The sequence below is a fragment of the Mauremys mutica genome, chromosome 2 (genome assembly GCF_020497125.1).
Source record: "Mauremys mutica isolate MM-2020 ecotype Southern chromosome 2, ASM2049712v1, whole genome shotgun sequence".
Taxonomy (NCBI): Eukaryota; Metazoa; Chordata; order Testudines; family Geoemydidae; genus Mauremys; species Mauremys mutica.
Window position 1 is genome coordinate 221383527 of NC_059073.1, and position 19626 is coordinate 221403152.

Sequence of the window (19626 nt, forward strand, 5' to 3'; positions counted from 1 at the left end):
CCTATTGTAACCTGAATGTGAGAGAAACATAATGAAATCTACCATAAAAATTAATTTGAAAAAATCAAATATAAGGATTACAAAATGCAAACAAAGTTTATTTGCAAATGCAGAAAAAGATTTAATTGCATGCAGATTTAATGAAAATTGGCCTTAACAATGTATATAATATTTTGCCTATAGAATAAAAAAGTTTTAAAATATTGCTATTAAATGGAGAGTATTTTTCAATTGTAATGTTAATTGTTGAACTATAATAATTCATTTGACAGTCAGAGTAAAAAGAGAAGAATTTCTTATAGAAGTGCCAATGGATTAGAACAAATATATCTTGCAGTAGAAGACAGCCCCTTTATCTACCAGGCTGCACAGCAGAAGTTTAGAGGCATTCTTTTGAAACAGAAATATATTGAAAGTTACCATTTTAAAATAATTTTAAAAAAATTAAATATATAGGGCATAGAGTTGAAGATAGTAATTTTCCTTGTTAATACTAAGATGTACTTTATATGAATACAAATTTTCATGCAAATCAGACAATCTTCTGTGTGTTTTGCCTTTTTAAATTAAAAATAAAAGGCAGAAAATGTTTTCCCTACATTTTGACTCTAAAGCCTCTCCATCAATAGGAACCTTGCTACAATGATTCTACTGTGGGTTATTACAGTGAATAGGTGCGAGCATACATACAAAAAGACTGACATTCTAATCTTTGGTATAGTCAGGGTAGGCACTCAGATTGTCCACCAAGTTCAGCTTCATTCACACAATAATTGTAGTGCTCTCCTGCTAACTTGGCTGGAATCACCATGATCTCAGAACACTAGTTACCACCCATCAAATCATTTTAGAAATTGGCAAATAATATCGCTACTATTGCAGAAGGATATTTTGGATACTCTGGCTCAAAATGTTCCACATTCCCCTTATGAAGAGAGTTAGTGAAAGCAGCCGGAACATTTGCAAAGAAGATTTTCTCCTTGTACAACTGACTCCTGCTAGAGTTTGCCCCTTATTCAGGCTGCATACTGACTTCTCTGTATCTTCCTCACATGAAGGGGCCTCTCACACTTCCTTACACCCTTAACTCCTCTCTTCCAACAAGGGAAAAATATAACACAGTCAGCCTGCCCTCAACTGCCTAGGTTTCTCAGTGGTGCTGCCTCTCACCTGAATGAGGAGAGGTGTCTCTCAGATAGATCACACAAAGCCTTGCTTTGGCTGCAAATTGTAATCCCCAGCAGGTCTACTCACCCAGCCTGTTTGTACCCAACACCTAATGATAATGACCTCATTTGTAAAGCACTTTGAGATCTGCTGATGAAAACTGTTGTATGAGAGCCAAATATTATATATTATTTATTAATTGTTACTTGTTGTTGTTATTATTATTTTATTATTATTTCACCTCTAAAAAACCCAGCAACTCCCATTTGCATTCTCACTATTATGGAGCAGAATTTTGCCCCTTTCTAGAGCACAGCAGCAGCACAGTGTTCAGGGGTGTAGAGTACACTTGTCACAGTTTAGGCATCTAGAGCACTGCGTGATTTTTACCAACAACTCACCTTAACTCAGTCCCCTAAGGACTGGAGGAGCCTTGCCATCCTTTAGATAACAGGCACACCACTGTTAGCTCACTACCGTTGCCAATGAGGCCAATCAGTCACCTGCATCCCTCCCAAGTACAAGTCAAACTAGGAAAAAATAAACAGAGGACAGACCAGCTGGCACCTAGAAAAAAATGGTGTAACCAGAACCTCTCACAGGTCCAAAACCAGACACTTCAGCCTCACATTGATCAGCACAAGATCTGTGGTCACCAATAACAGAGAGAAAGATGGTTATTGTTATTTCTGTTTTTAAATATTTGAAGGGTGCTAGGATACTATAGTGATGGTGCCATATAAATAAACAGATAGACAGACAACAACTTCCACTTCAATTTCCATTGGTTCTACACTGATTTAAGTTCAATTGTTTCCTGGCTGTGCAGACATTCACAGGCTAGGCTCTGAATTGCAGAGAGGGGATTAGACATGTGGTGCTGACTGATCACTACCTCACCAGCTAGCCTGCTAAATACATTCACCATGTCATCCCACTCCTCCTGTTCTCTGTTTGGTCCCTTGTGTTCAATCAACTCTCCTGACTTGAATGGATCCAAATCAAACACACAGTGATGATTCCAGCTAATGTGGCAAAACTGTGACCAAAAAAACAACAGCCACATGTCACAGAGAGCAACGCAGGTAGGTCACAGGGTGAATTCCTATACCCATGCCCCCTTAGTCAGTATGCTAAACAGTTGACATGCAGTCATTTTAAAGGGGCTGACATGCTACAGCAATTATAAAAAAGCTGACACTCAGCTAAAAGTACAAAACAGAAGAAACGAAAGCAAAATGTGACTGAACTGTGTCGTGTATGCTTGTTTTTTGTTGACAAATATATTTGTAGTTACAAGAATTTGGCCTTTTCTTAAGAATGTCACCATCAACCACCCAACTTGAGTCTATCACAAAAGAATTACTCTTGATACTGATGCACACAGCAATAGAACAAAGCATTCAAGTCACATAAAGATTACCCAAGCTAACCTTCTGTAGTATCGATATCAATATTTGACATTATTATGTAATCCTTCTATGCAAAAAAAAAAAAAGGGGAGCACTTGGAATTTGAAAGATTGTATTATAATGGAATGTCTCTTTAAACATATCACTCTAAGGGAATGCAATTTCTGGTGACAGTTTCAACTTCAGAATATGTTTTTATTCTTCAAGGTACTTTAAATCTCTAATTCAATTACTATGCCAGTACTTTATATGAACTATTAACTACTGTAAATACGTTTTAGAAAGATATACTTTGTTAGAACTCCACTTTCATATCATACTGCTTTCAGTAAACTATAAAAATGTTCTCGACACAGTATAGAAGAATATAATTTAAGAGGTTTTTTAAACTTACTGTAGTTCTGTAAGGTCAATAGGATCTCAAAGATATAGCACTCCACTTGTATGTCTTAATTACATTCCTTATTCATCGTAATGCTTTGGGTTTTATTATTTATTAGTATTCCAGGCAGTGCTTAGGAGCCCCATCCAGTGTTTGAGCCCCACTATAGTAGATGGTGTCCTTGTCCCAAAGAACTCATAATCTAAAGCTCCCACACATGTATTTAGCTATTAACTTCAAAAAAGTAATTTTCTCTACCGTTGGATTCACCTTATACAATATTTTGGTAATGATACCACAATGATTTATTTACAACAACAATAATACCTAGTCCTTGTATAGCACTTTTCACCCAGAGATCTCAAAGTGCTTTACAAAAGAGGTCAGTATTATTATCCCCCTTTTAAAACAATATTTGGTAGTCTGAGTAGAAATGGAAACTATTGCAATATAGTTAAATTTAAAAAACCATTCAAAATATTTTCCATCATCCTATACTTCATCCTTTGTCAACTGAAATTCAATCCGATGTTGGCAGGATGAGGGAATATATTGCACATCTGTTAAGCGAGAAGGCTGTTTGATGACCTCTCTGGTGACCTCACTGCTACCCAGAAGGCTAACATTTGGGATGACATAAGCAATTTGAAGCAGCACTAGCACTATGCAGAGACATCACAGGACTTTAGATGAGCTAAAGATAAGCATGGCAAAGGTAAACTGGCCACACGGTAACAGGCTCTTGCCTAGACCACAGCCAATGTGAGAGGGACAAGGTCTGTCTCACTGCAAGGCACAACATGGAGGGTATGGGTCTGGACAGCATGTAGAAGAACAGCCAGCGACAAGGGGAGAATATATTCCCCTTATTTATCTGTGTAAGTACAAAAATTACATGAATATCAGTAATGCTCTGCACATTCCCAAACCCATGATATGGACACAAGACCCATGCAACTGCTCAAGGCCAGGTTTCCTCCAGAAAGCTGTGCATTCCTAGTTGCCCGTGTGTCCATCACAGTTCCCTGGAGTCAGACAGAAAATGTGTTGCTGGTATTGATCAGTTTGAAAGGCTTTCTTGTTAATGATGAGAGAATTCCAGTAATGCTAACCAACTTGCTGCAACCTCACAAGCTTCTGAGGCCAGCAGACACATCCTACCATCATCACCACACCAAGGACCTCCACACTCATCTGCAGAAGAGGAGCACAGTATCAGGATTATGACCAGTGCATTTTCCTCTCCATTCCCATACTAGAGCCCACCATCAATCAGCCCTTAAGAGTCTGCTGGGGATGCCAGGCAAGCTCCTCCTTCACCCCCATTACAGCCCAATCCTCCCCATCCCAGTCTCTGTACCCCAATCCCCTTGAATTAATTCCTGAATCACCAACAGCCCAGAGGACCAAAGATCTGCAGAACCTGCCATGCAGTTGGGGTGTTTTCTCCCTCTGAGGAATTCATACAGCATATGATCCAGGGCTGCAGCAAACAGACTACAGACCCTTTTAGAATTGAGAAAGTAGCACACACGCCACCACAGCCAGTTTGTGGATTATACTCAATAACTAATTGCTTGGCAACACATGCTGGTGCTAGTCTCTGAGTGGGATTGGGAAACACCTTCTCTGACAAAAGGGGACAGCAACAGATTGAAGACCAGAGGTAACACATTGCCTCCCGCCAGGCCTCAAATTTGGCATCCATTTCCACCTGGAGAAGTAAGGATACCATAGGAGCCTCAGCAGAAGACTAAGCCATGGTGAAAGTGACCCTTGATTCTTCAGAGCCTGCAGGAAGCTGTCACAGTGCCCTGCTATAGAGGTGGCCCTTTGGCTAACCTCAAAGCCACTAACAATAGAGCTGAGGAAGAAGGGTAATGCGCCTCTTCTTTTTTTTCCCTCTTATTTTACATATGGCTTTTATCACTAGCTCCCATTATTGTGTTTGTGCATTTTCTATTGTTTTGACTTTTTAAGTATGATTCATTATTCCACGATAATTGCTGCACTGGTGCTTTTTTTCTGTTTTGTTTTATGTAGCTTTATTTATATAATAAATCCTCTTGGGAAGCAGAACTTAAGCATTTATATTTTGCATTGTATATATGATTCACACACAGAGAGATATAGTGTGTGCTGCACTTCTGTATAATAATTTAGCAACTCACCTTAATAATTCACCTCATTGAGTGTCCACTGCAACTATCTGGAATTCTGATTGTCATCATTGTAGTCCACTGCCACTCCTCAGATTTATTCTGGTTAGCAGTGACAATCTTAGCCTTAGCAACTGAAGGTATTCCATGTCAATGCATAAAGTACACAGCATGACAAGATTACCAGGTTGATCTTCTTGTAGCTATGGAATGTGCCACCACTGCCCACCAGATCTATCAAAGCACTTGAAGTGTATCTTAAAAATAGCAAATGTCCTATCTAAAGATGTAAATGGAATTTTCCTCTGTGAAGGTTTGCAAACAGGGTTTCTGTGTCATCAGCTAAGGGCACCTGAGAAAGTTTCTGTCACCTGTTAATTCTAGGATAAAACAGTTAATAACCTTCCGTGACTGTTATTTGAGATGTATTGCACATATCCATTCCACTCTAGGTGTGTGCATGCCCCAAGTACAGTTGCTGGAAATGTTTCCCTCAATGGTACCCATCGAGGTGGCTCAAGCGCACTCTGCTGCCATGTGCCAATAGTGCCAGTAAAAGCACCCAGCCGACCCTGAACCCCCTCAGTTCCTTCCTTCCGGAAACTTCGGTGCAGAGAGCCAGGAGGGCGGGTCATGGAATGGACATGTGCAACACATCTCAAAAAACAACAGTTAAGGAAGGTTAGTAACCATTTTTTTTTCTTAGAGTGATTACACGTGTGCATTCCACATTAGGTGACTCCAAAGCTGCTGATTAGGTGGAGGGATTGGAGTTCATGGGCACATAGACTGCAGAACAGAACAGCCAAATTTGGCAAAATCTCTGGAATGCTGAGTGATGGCATAATTGGAGGAGAATGTGTGCACCGATGACCAGGTTGCTGCTTTAAAAATATCCTGAATAGGGATCTGCACTAAGGATGCTGCTGAGGATGCTTGCAACCTTGTGGAATGAACAGTCAGGTTAGCTGATGGAGAAACACCCTCCAGATTGTAACAAATTTGAATACATGAAGTGATCCAGGACAAGCTGTCTGTGAAGAGATTGGGAGACTCTTCATCCTGTCAGCTACAGCTATGAACAGTTGGGTGGTCCTTCAGAATGGTTTAGTGCTTTCCATGTAGAAAGCTAGGGCTTGTCTAATGTCCATGAGTGACGACATTGTTCATTTCTATTTCCATGCTGCTTTGGGTAAAAAACAGGTAAATTGCCTGACTGCTATGAAACCATGAAATGACTCTCAGGAGAAAACTGGGGTGAGGACGTAAATACACCTTATCTTAAAGAAAGATTGTATACGGAGGCTCTGATGTGAGGGAATGGAGATCCAAGACCCTTCTGGCCAAAGTAATGGCTAAGAAAACCACTTTCCAGGAGAGGTATAATAAGGAGCAAGTTGCCAATGATTCAAATGGTGTTCCCATAAGCTTCGATAAGATTACAACTAAGTTCAAGTCAAGTCCTTGACAGTGCCTGCACAGGTGCTGGAGTCAATGCTGTCGACTTCTACAGTAGTGAGGCAGAGGAGTACTTTGATTTAGATTGCACTCCACTCTGATCCCCATATCTGGCTGTCTTCGGTGCCAGGGATCGTCCTCTCTCAGCTGTTTGTTTCTTATACATTGGCCCTGGGGATGGTGATCAGTGCTGGAACGCCAGTATGGTAGGAAGAGCACTCCTTACCAACGCTGAGGCATTTGGTGCCGAGTCTGACCGGCCTGGCTCAGAAGGAGGTCTCAGTGCTGCCTCCATAAGCAAAACCTTCAGCCTGGCCTCCTGGCCCTTTTTCATGTGAGGCTTAATGTCCCTGCAGATCTGGCAATGGTTGCCAATGCGAACTTCTCCCAGGCACTTGAGGCAGTTTGAGTGTGGGACACTCAGGGGCATAGTCTTGTTGCAGGAGTTGCATGGCTTAAAGCCCAGTGAACAAGGCATGCCTTAGCACTAGGGAACAGGCAAAAATTCCAGTAAACCACAAAGCTAACAACAACTAACTAACTATGTACAGAAAAAGAAAAAGAAGACCACTGAGAGAGCTTGCAAAGAAAGGATGCCAGTTCCAGCGACTGTCATGGGTAGTAAGAGGGAACTGAGGAGGCAGGGCTCAGCTGTTTCTTTACACTTGTGCTATTGGCACACAGTAGCAGAGGGTGCTCGACCTGCCTCAGCAGCTACCAGAGAGGGAAAAATTTCTGGTGACTGTGCTCTGGGCGCACGCACACCGTGAGTGGAATGCACATGTGTAATCACTCAAAGAAGAACAGTGTATAACTAATACACAAATACTTTATAAACGTATAGCTGTGTGTTTAAGTGCCTTTGGAAAAATTTATCCTGTACCTCTGAACTTGAATCTGTCCAGGTTTGATTAGTCCTGTCGGACTTGAATGTATGAGTAGGAAAAAGTCATGATATGGTTCTGGATAATGGGTTCTGTGAACAGCAGTTTAGCATTGCAGAATGTCATCATGTTCATGGAGTATGATTATTTCCTGTACGTATAGGCTGCCTATGTCACTCTGAGTGGCTTCTGGAGACGTGAATATAGAATCCCTTGACAGATAAAAACTTTGCTATTTCAGAGCACACCTGCATTTTTATCTATATTTAGGGAAACTAATGTAGCAATTAGGACGCCAAAGAAGTACTCCTAGGAATTAGTGTAAGCATGCCACTGGGCAACTGGAGAAACATGCAAAAGGGACTGGCAGGAAGAAATGGTCTATCAAATCATATTTAGAGAGGAAAAATATATGGGACTTAAAACAGAGGACATGCAAAGAGCATCTCAGGATAGATAGGGATGACAGAGCCTTGTTTGTGCCCTAAGCAATGTCTGATAGCATGAGAAAGATTCAGATTCAAAGGTAGAGGTGACTGGCTGGCTGATACCAGTGGTGTTATTGATGGCCCTGTGATATGACCCTATTGGCAAGATTTCCAGGCTTTGATTGCCTCTAATGTAAAATAAATATGCTGCCTTTAACTCTCTAGGTCCTCATACAGCTTCTCATAGAGGTGTTCATCATTTGTTTCTCTACTTTGAGGAACCTGCTCTTCTGGCATATTCAGGAAGCTGACACATTGGCCCCATTTCTCAGATCTAACTGGGCTGCTCTTGGTAAAGGACCCAAGGAGGAGGGAAATGTGACCTTTTATCACCTTTTCATCTCCCCAGTTGGCAGGATTCAGATTCAGTATTCTTGCTTGTACCTTTGCTGCTTGCTTTTGCGTTCCACTCTTCCCAAACACTGTGCCTTCCTCCTCCTCCTCCTCCTCCTCCTTTTCCTCCTCTCAAGCTCTCTGGCTTCATCCTTTCTCCTCACTCCATGCAAACATACCCACACTCCTCCCTGAACTTAAGTGCTCCGTATTTATGTGAACACATGCACACATGCACGAAAATCACACTTGAAAGTGTGCATACATAAATGACTGCCATACATCTCTGAAAACAAACTGTACATGCCTACCTCTGAGACCCCGCCAGCAAGCCCACCAATTCTGCACATCCATTTATTAAGTCCTTGAGTGGCTTTTCTGAAAATGATGTGCCAGGTTATCTTTCCTTGTGCAATCATTTGCACATGCACAAATTGGGTCCCATAAATGCATGGACGAAAACTGGTAAGTTTAAGGTAAAAGTCAGTTTAACATCTGACATTTTCAATACGTCTCATTGCCTAGCACTGCCACAGCTGCCCCAGATTATGTAGCAATCCTAGTCTCCACATAGTCTGGGACAGCTGTGGAAGCGACGTATTGGCAAGATATTTGGGTGAGATTAAATATTCTATACACAGTTGAGGTTAAAACTTGCTTCCACTTACAAACACACAGACACACACACAATCACTAGTAACCAATACTGGACCAATCTGCCAGAAATCGCCTCTTAACCCAAAGTAGAGTTACTCTGCAAAGTTTGGAGGATATCAGATGAAGCATTTGGTCAAGATGATGGTTCAAAAACTGAGAATGATTTCATTTCTTGACATTTTCCAAGTTACTTTTTAGCTTTTCATATCTCCATGCCTTAGAAACTAAATGTTTTAGTATCTGCTGACCTTGGTAAGGACAAACTTTTGCCTTTGATTAAATATGGAGCAAAGAGAGATGGGAGGAAAATAATTAGCTATTAAAAGTGGTTTCCAGATACTTAGAAAGTCTTCATGTCCTCAAAACACACTCCATAAAGTTTAAAAGGTTGCATCAGAGCACTTTATAATGTCTATGGGGCCCAGATGTGACTTTCCATACTGCATGATTCTGATGTGTACTTCCTGTACTGATGCCCACTTCATAAAGTTCTCTTGACCCCAAAGTGGACCATATACCACCTCCTTCAAATCCTTACTCAAAACTTACTGCTTTCGGTTAGCTCTATACCAATGACATTCTCCCTGGGCTTCCTTCCACACTCTTCCAGTATTAAGGTATCTCAACAGTAGACTGTTACATTGTTTTATACTTTGTCCTCCCATACCCACCTCCCCATCTTCTGTTTATAGTCATCCCTGCTGTGTTTTGTCTAATTTGCAATGTAAATGGCTCAAGGCGGAGACCTGGCATTTTTAAAATCTCTGCAGAGCACAATTCACATCTATGATGCTATATAATAATAAGTAATAATTTTGGTAGATATTTACAACTTTAATTACATTTAATCAAATGCAGGAATCTTGTAATTGCATTAGGTTTGGATTCAGAGACACATTTTCTGCCAGAACAGTCTGGCAGTGAGTACAGTCCTAGTAATATCCTCAATGAGGACACAATCATTAGTTACTGGTGAAGAGGAGGTGTCAGTGGTGCTTGAGGCAGTTGCTGAAATCAATTAACAGGGAGCCTGTGTTAATAAAAGAGGCAGAGGTTCTGCTCCTTTTTTTCACCCTCTAATCAAACATAATAGTTATTTGTGGGTGACCTGAAACTAACGTGGACAGTGTGTTCTTGGTACAGCATTTTCAGATATTGCTAATATTGTTGCTCTGACCAACTTGTGTAATACAATTACCTGAAGGTGAATCCTTTTTACAGAAATAAACTCTGAAGCTATAGGCTGAGATGTTTATAGCAACTGAACTCTGAGGCCAAAGAACTATTTGTTTATTAGCCTATGCTTTGGGGCCTTATCCTGCAACACTTATTTACCCAAAGAGTTCAATTTAATTCAATAGAGCTTCTTACTTACCATTTACATAGCAAGACTGTCCTATTTAGTAGATTTTTAAATGAAAAGGACAGGCATGTTTCAAAACATGTTAGCTGGTCATGATGAGCTCCTGAATAATTATTATTGTATTGTACTGGTTAATCATGGCTACCTAGCACATTTTAAAATGACTGTCCTTGTCTGCACTAAGAGCTAAATTGTATTTTATGTTGCGTTAGTTAAAATATGTTAGTTAACACAGTTTCTCACACAATGTATTTTCCCTTAATTTTCCCTTGCTCTATCAGCAAGTAATGTAAACAAATAATTTAAACAAATATACAACAGTTATTCTAGGGACAGGAGCCTTATAGAATTGGGCGAGGAAGAGAGATAGGAGAAGAGAGTAATGGGGAAAGAAGGAAAGGAGACATTAATTATGGAGACCTTTAATATGTTTAAGCTCTTTGGGACAGGGATTGTCTTTTATTATACAACACACTGTGCAACAGGGCCCTCATTGAGAACTCTGGGTATTACTTGAACACACACTTGTTTATTTATTTTCCCTTTGAGCAGTTTCAGTTGTAGTTTCTTTGCTCGTCAGTATTTTTTGAGAATGGGTTATTGGGAAATAACTGTACAGTGAATATGTAAATCCCTATTCTCTGAGTAATTATGGCTGGCAGCCAATCAGAGTATAGGGATTCGCATATTGTACAGCTAGTGCGAAATAATTACAGTCATTATGTGAATGAGACTCCCACAACCAATCAGACTCCAGGGAACTGTATAACTGAGAAAAACAATGAACAGTTTATGTATCAATAACTCTACAGCATCTCTGCATTCTAATTGGTTTAGTCAATTCCATTTCAGTATAATGATAAATATCTGGGCAACATGGAAACAACTTGGAATCATAAATGTTCACCACATGCACTGAGAACCTAAAAACATTATGACTGTCTACAACTATACTGGAAATACTTTGTTTGTAACACCATGGATATTAGTCTTTCTAGCTTAATTGATCTCCATTGTTTGTAGCCACAAATTTGTTACAAGCTGGCACCCAACTGTTGGTTATGAACTCCTGTGAACACTAGACAAGCTTTACTTCACTGGAAGGAATATGCCATGTACTGGCCAACCACTGTACTAGCATATACTTAAGTGCTTTCCTGAATAAGGTTGCTTTTTTGAATCATGGCCTAAGTATGTACCTGTTTAAAATCATGCACTGTACTGGATGCAATGTCAAACCTACTCAAGTGTATATTATTATAATTTAATATTTATTTGTATAAATAGGAACCTCAGCCATGGATCAGGACCCCATTGTACAAGGTGCTGTACAAGCAGAACCAAAAGATGGTAGTATACATCCTCTGGTGGCATGCCCTCCAGAGCATCAACACCCTAATAATACTGCTGCAGCAACTATTAATTCTTCTTTAGCCCAATGCCAGCATCCTGTATTTTCTTAGCAGATAGCTCTTAGTTCTATCCCTGATGCTTCAAGTGAAACCATGGCGTTCATTGTTTGTGGCTGTGGATTTGTTACATAATCATCCACACGTGCACCTCATTTCCCTCTGTAATGAGTATGACTAGAAATAGTACCAAGTTTTAATGAAATTCCAACATTACAATGAAAATATCTGTGCTTGTCCCAGGAACTATTCACTGTGTGATTGGCTTTTCAAGCTTCATCCTCTTATTGATCATTTAGATGAAAAATTTAAACAGCTGCCCACTCTTTGCCAAAAAATTCTCTTGCTATTTATTCAAGGGGAGAATCATTTTTAAATAGTATATTTCCCTATCACCAGATTTGTTCAACTTGGTACTGGAAGCAGTAATGGATGTTGCACTGAGAGATGAAAAAAGAGGACTCATGTTATATGGGAGGACGTAAATCACATTAGAGTCACAGATGATATTGAATTCATTTCACTGACCAAGGAAGTTTTACAGAGAATAACTGACCAGGTGGCCCAGGAAAGCAGAAACTTTGGATTGAAGATCAGTATGGAGAAGAAAAAAATATGGCAACTGGAAGACAAGAGGAAGAGTTAGAGGCAAAGAGTTAGAGGAAGGAGTTAGAGGCAAAGAACTAGAACACACACAGAAAAATCTGTTTACCTTGGAGGACTAGTATTAAAGAATGGGAACTGTAAAGATGATATAAAAAGTAGAATCATACTAGCCGCTACAGTATTTGGAAAACTGCAGATTTGAAAGTCTAAAAACATTTAGATAAAACCAAAAAACAGTGTATCTGAGACAACTGTTATGCTGATACTGCTGTATGGATCTAAATGGTGAAGTATGAGGGAAAACAATGAATGAAATATATTGACTGGAGAACTGAACTGGTTATGGGGAATACTGAGAGTTTCAAGACTGCAGAAAATAAAAAATGAAGTGACAAGAAAATGGCTAGGGCATAAAATAATGTTTTTACACAAGATTCATTGATTGAGATGGTTTGGAGAAATGTCAAGAATGAACCCAAAAAGGATACTATACCTGGCAATACATACCAGAGTGCAAGGAGGAACTAGCAATAGAAGATGACCCAGGATGCATTGGATAGACATAGTGAAGAATGACATAGAACAAAAAGGTTTATAAGTGAGAAAAGCGGTGAAGCTGGCACAAAACAAAAAGTGACGGAAATACATCATTTGGCCCCATCATTGCAGCTGAGCTGAAGGATTGGAGTCAAGAAGAAAATGCTCCCCTTGCAGAGTGCCCAGTGCTTCATAAAACTTTACAAACCTTACCTGGGAATTTTATCAATGTACCAGAAAAGACCACAGCCTTTGAATATTATCATTTTCTCCATAATGTCTCCTTTGTTTTAGGAAGATTTTTTGTTTATTTCTAAGTACAAAGACATACTTTTATATGTGGCATTATAGGACTCCAGCATTTGATATGACTTCTGCATCACTCCTGTGTGTTTGATGTACCCTGAATGTTGCTTCATTATCAATGTTTGAGAGACCTCAGAAGTTGATTCCCCACCCTCTACAACTGTTACCTAATACTTAAAACTAATGTAAAAATGGTATCAGACCTCATTCTTCTCTTGCTGGGCTCTAGATACACCACTTGTAAATAAAGAGATTCTAAATACATATTCTTTTACTTAGGTTTTTATTATTTGACACATCCGCTTAAGGTATAACAGCAAACTGAAATAGCTTCTCAAAACACCTAATAAAGCTGGCAAGAACCAGGAAAAGCTAGTATGAGGATCCACGTGTCTAGAACCTGGATCTGCTGGTGCTGAGCAACTACTGCATTTATGCTATCACCCACCAGCTGTTCCAGAGCAGCCATTAACAGGCTCTCAGCCTTGTGGGCCCAAGTACCACCGGATATGCCATCCACAGAAGGTCTGATTAACAGTGCTCTCAGGGTCCTTGATTGGTCCAGGCACACTACCTATTCCTGGAGAGGACACCAGGAAGTTGTCTGTGCAACTAGGCAGATTCCTCAGCTTGCTGCTACAACAGACCTTGCCCCAGCCTTGTTCCCAGCCTTACTCCAGTTCTGTTCCCTTCTGCTCCTGCCTTGCTCCAGCCCTGCTTCCTTTCCAGGCTTCTGACCATCAGCTCTGGTTCCAGGCTGATGACTCCAGCTCCACCCACTAGACCAGCCCCCGTGGAGATGACAGCTAGTGCTTAGCAATTAAGTAGCAGCTAGAAGCAGGGCTGTCCCTAGCCATTTGGGTGCCCTACACAAGCAGCCCCCCCACGGGGGGCTCTGTGGGGTCCCAGGCCTCCCTCCCCCAGGGTCTGGGAGGCAGGAGCTATGGGGGGCCACTTTTGGGGGCCCCATAGGCCCAGAGTGGCCTGGGGGATTAGTAGGGTGCTGGGAGCAGCCTGCTCCACTTCCCTCGCCCCAGCCCCAGCCATGTCGCTCGGGGGAGGGAGTTTGGGGGAAGGGATCCCCCACTCACCGGCAGCAGCGGGAAATAGAGCAGCCAGGCCCCAGCCCACTCTACTCCACCAGCTCCCAGCTGCAACACTCCGCTTCCCACCTCTGGTGATAGCCGGGAGCGGTCCTTTCCCCAACCCGAGCGACATGACTGGGGCCAGGGCAAGGGAGCGGAGCGGGCTGGGGCTGCGTCTCTCCGCTCCCTGCCACCGGTGAGTGCAGGGGGCGATCCTTTCCCCGCACTGACCAGAGGCGGGAAGCGGAGCGCCGCGGCTGGGAGCTGGCAGAGTAGAGCAGGCTGGGGCTGGGTTGCTCCGCTTCCCGCCGCTGCCGGTGAGTGCGGGGTTGCTGGGGGAAGAGGCGGAATGGGGGTGGGCCGGGGCGGAGCAGGGGGAAGGGTAAGAGGCAGGGCGGAGGGAGTTGTCGGGGCCCCACAGCCCCCTAGGGACGGCCCTGCTCCTTGCAGTGGCGACCAGCCGAGCGATAGGGCTGGTCACTGGGGCTGGTGCTGCCGCACATGCAGCACGCAGCTGCCTAGGGCACCATGAAATTTGGGGCCCTATGCAGCTGTGTATGCTGCGTATGCCTAAGGACGGCCCTGGCTAGAAGTAACATACAGTGATAGAAAGTATTTGTACCTTCTCATGACAATATACAATGAAGGTAGAATTGTAGATTCCAGTAGAAGTTAAGATACACGCAATAAATGTATCTGAGTTGAGAGTACATCAAACACAGAGGAGTGGTGCAGAAGTTATATCAAATGCTGGAGTCCTATGATGTCACATGCAAAAGGATGCCTTTGTATTTAAAAACAAACAACCCTTCCCCTTCCACCCCTCAAAAAAGGAGAGAATATGGAGAAAAAGGTAATATTAAAAGGCTGTGGTCCTTTCTGGGTTTCTATAAGGAAGTCATTTCCAGCCTAATATTGAATGCATTCAACGGTATGCTCAAAGCGTGGTCTTTTTCCTCTCAGAGCTTACACACTAGCACCACTCTCACATAGGTATGAGGTAGAAGAGCATTCTGAGTAATGGCATCCAAATAAGCACACAAAGCACTTCAGAAGTCCTATATCAAGCACTAGCACAATAGCTTTTGAACTAGAATCAATGTACCCAGCCCAAATAGGCTTATTTTTCTTGTAACCTTATTATACTTATTTTCATGTAAATATGCAGAAAGTTCTTCAATGTTCAGCTGTTTCAAGGGGTTCTTGCATCTGCAGTCTGGGTATAACGTGGAAGATGTGGATATGCCTGTAAATGCACTGGGTTCTTTTGTACATACTTGAAAAAATTGAATTATGGAAGTTTTTTCCTCAGTGTTTAAAATAAAATATAGAACAAAAATTTCCAACTTAGATGTGTAAAGTTAGACACTTAAATCCCTATGTAGACACCTACTGAAGAGCCTGATTTTCAAAGGTGCTGAAAACCCATAGGTCTGGAGACGCAGCTGCTCAGCATCTTTGAAAATCAGAATGTTTTTCTGTAGGTGTCTCAGTAAGGACCTAAAAGTCTTTCTTTAGTTGCCTAAATTTAATTTTTTTTTATCTTAGTGTCTGTTCTAGCATGTACAGAGACATGTTAGGGTCACAAGTTGCTATTACCACAAACATCTTTCACAGCCAAATCCTTGACTAAATAAATGCTTTCAAAGATACCACTCCTCTGTTATAACTGTAAGCATGTGAGTAATCTCACTGAAGTCAATGGGACTAATCACGTATTCAAAAGTAAGCGTGTGTTTTGATGTTTTACTAGATTGGGGCCTACCAGCTTTCAGAATGTTTGATGGACCAGAGAAACCTGAGATCCACTAAAAAGACATTGAGACACCTTTGTAATGGGGTATCCTGCAAAATTCAAAGGTATGTCTATTTTCAGTAGGCAGCTGATTTGACAAAGTTTCATTTTGAGACACTGTGAAAAACATAGCTTTACTGATCATGAGCCTGATCCAGCTCCCACTTAGGTCAACGGCAAAACTTCTATTGTCTTCAGTGAAAGTGGAAGTGGACCCTAAAACATAATGCTTTTTATTACTCAGGTAAAATCCTGGGAAGCAAGTGCTGAAGGTGGAATCCTGAGATACCCTGAAATCCTAATTTTTGTAAAATTTTAGGAAACGTGTGTGTGTGAGTATCTATCTATAATATGCCAGGAGATCTCATTGTTACTTATGTTCTTTATCATTTACATGTGTGGTGCTTTATAGCTATGAAATGCAGCTCTTAATCAAGGTGCCCTTGATGTCTATTTAATAGTTAAATAAGCAAAGATCATGTTATTTCTGTCCATTTAGAAGGATCTTATATGATGTTTCATGCAATATTTGGGGTTTTTTGGATTTTGATTTAGAAAAGTATTATTTTCCCATGTTAATATAAAATGTGTTGGACTGTATTACCATTTTAATGACTTTTCCCCACATTTTCAATGTAATTGTTTCTTAAGGGACTCAAAAGAATTTGGCATTAATGAGAAGTATAAATTGTCCTGGAAAAGCATCCAGAAAAGATTCATACAGTTAGTGAGGTTTGAAATAGCATTGCTCTCCCCACAAATGTAACCTGCAGGCACTGCAGATACTTTTGGCAACAGCAGGGTTAAAATAGAACCCATGTTGGGTAAGAAAAGGACACATCAAAATACCTTTGAAAGACTACACCTAGAAAAAAAAGTATTTTGATTCTAAGTCAAGCAATTGCTGACAAATATATAGGAAAACATCAATAGAATACTCAGTTACCTACACCTATTAATTAGCTAACTGTAGTCAAGTCTTTTCTAGTACTCATTTCACCTGCAGTCATATGTGTTATTTGCCTTCCTTCCTGCTAGCCACCGCTGGTATTAGACAGACTATGTGATGCATCAAAAAGTAACTACTGAGCATACATTTCTGCTGATGGCAGGATTTTTAAATGCTCAAGGCATTGGCTCAGCCAACACATATGAAAATGGCAGCATTAGCTCTACATATTAATTATTCTGTAAACTAATATTGAATGAATACATTTAAAGTTCTGTTAGTAACATCATGCACAAAAATGATTCCTAAAACTGAACATATACAGTCATTTAAATATGTTACAGTAATATGCATTCATGACAGAATTAAATATTCATACACTCAAGGGAGACTGAAATGCTATCTACATATATTAGAATATTTAAAGCCATCAGTTATCATTTTAAAAAATAAAAACCTTTTATTCACCTTACTTAGCCATACAGGCCCTGTTCAAATTATCAATCTTTAATATACTGGTTTTTTAATAAAACAATTGTACTGATTTTACAAGATGGTCAACAAATCAAAAAGTATCTCAGCTATGAAACACATATGTAAATATTGTGAACTAGCGGTCTCCAGTAAAAGATACAATGATTTCAAAATATTCAAGATAATCCAACTCTAGCTCTATAAATATGTGGCCTGACATAGTTATTGCACTAATTTATTTAATTACTGGTTTACATTGTTTCATTGTATAAGTGTTTCCTTACACATTTCTAACATAAAATAAAACTGTACTAATAGAAAACTACTTTATGAAACATGGCTCACTTCTAGTACAATGCAACATTTTGAAACGCGATTAAAATTTATTCATGTGATCTCTATTCACTTAGAAAACTGCACAGATTTCAATGAAACTTTAAGAATTTTTTATCATTAATTTTACATCGAATGCAAAATTCATTATTATATTAAAACTTATGCATTTGTCAGTATGTGTCTGTTACGTATCTATACACATACAATTTATAGGCTTCAGTTAAGTAAACCCATGCTGAGAAATATTAATGGAAATGAAGACAATGCCTACAGACAAAAGCACTGATCAATGCACTCCGCTAACATTATCTTAATGGCAATATTCTCTACTCCATTCTCCTTACTTTATGATTCATTTAGCAGAAGATATATAAGCACCAAAGAATGCAATTTGACCCATTTCTCATTTATCTCAGTTACCCAAAGATTTTCATTCAGTACAGTAGTAAGCAGCTGTCCCCTAGTCTACAATGACACAGCAGGGTTGAAGAAACAGATTTACTAGGCTTCTTTCCTTACAGGTAACTCGCCTCTTGCCCTTAGCTAAAAAAGGATGCTAAAGGTGAAGAGGCACTCACAGTACTAAATACTGAAAGTAGGGTAAACTTTAGTGCCAACATTTTATCATTTTCAATTTCTCCTAATCCAAGCTCTACAAAGCCACTTTCAACGCACTGTACATAGAACAATGCATTTGAGACAAATGCACATCATTTATGTTTGAATGGGCAGAGAAGTGCTTTCTATCCATTGCTATTTTGCTATGACCCTCTTCATTTCCCTTGTCCTTAAACAACCTTCCACTCTGTCTTTATACATCTCTTCTTTACATTTAAAAAGAAAATAACTATCTTTAATAATAATAAAACATCATAATAATAATCAGGGTACAATTCTTCCTAGTAAGGCTAGATGCTTTCACTTCCCAAAGTCATCCTCCTCTTCATTCCCTACAGAATGGATTCCCACCCCTACTCTAATTTCCTATCTAACCACAAGCGATCGTAGTTTATAAAGGAAGGCTCCTCTGCTGTGCTTGGCGATGCCCGTTTTAAAGGCGGCGGACCTACCTTTTTGTCTTCTTTCTCACTGTTTTGCCTCTTCTCTGGATTATTACTGTCACTAGCAGTTGCACTTTCCCCTGCCTGCCCATCCTGCTGTTGCTGCTGCTGCTGCTGCTGACAGCCTCCAGACCCCTGCGAGTGGGGGATGGGCTCTGGGCACTGAGAAACTCCCTTAACATCCATCTCCATCTTCCAATTCACTGTATTTCAAGACAAAAGCAGACAAAATACTTTCCACCACCCAGCGTCTTTCTTTTTTCAGGAGGCCGTGGCACGCATGGCTCTGGCTGCCTCTTCTGCACCGATCCGGTGGCTGCAATTCCCCCCTAGATCCTCCAGACTTTTGTATCTAGCGTGTGTGTATGTGTGTGTGTGTGTGTGTGTCCTTGGTGCGATGGCCTTCAATCGCCCCTAAACAGCAAACGCTAACTAAGCAGATCGTTAGCGACTAAGCTCAACTCCCTGCCCCAGTCTAATTGTGGTGATTATTTACTTTATGTTATCTATGTCCCAGGCCCGGACAAGCCTTTTTGGCTGCAGCCCACTGAACAAAGTTAACTGGCGGGAGCTAAGCGGGGGGGTAGGGGGGGCGGAAGAGCGGCGAGGGGAAAACGCCGGGATTTAACACAGTGAAACTGACAATAACCCGGTAATGTCAAGTAAAAGTTAAACCTCCCTCTTTCTCCCCTCCCCCCGCCCTCCCTCTCCTATCCAGATCCTAGGCAAGCACAATACAGCAAAGGAAAAGAAGCGAATTCAGAC

The 19626-nt window shown here is 40.8% G+C and overlaps 1 protein-coding gene across 2 annotated transcripts in view; it reads right to left on the reverse strand.

The window, feature by feature from the left end:
- The window catches only part of RBMS3 (RNA binding motif single stranded interacting protein 3), a 939633-nt gene that overhangs the window by 916140 nt on the left and 3867 nt on the right, over positions 1 to 19626 (reverse strand). Inside the window, exon 1 of one of the 2 annotated variants that reach the window (XM_045008010.1) lies at positions 18871 to 19598. In XM_045008010.1, coding sequence (XP_044863945.1) covers positions 18871 to 19053 — 183 coding nt within the window. In that variant the 5' untranslated portion in view covers positions 19054 to 19598. Of the gene's footprint in view, positions 1 to 18870; positions 19599 to 19626 lie in introns of those variants that run through there. The other variant, XM_045008009.1, reaches the window with a different exon arrangement.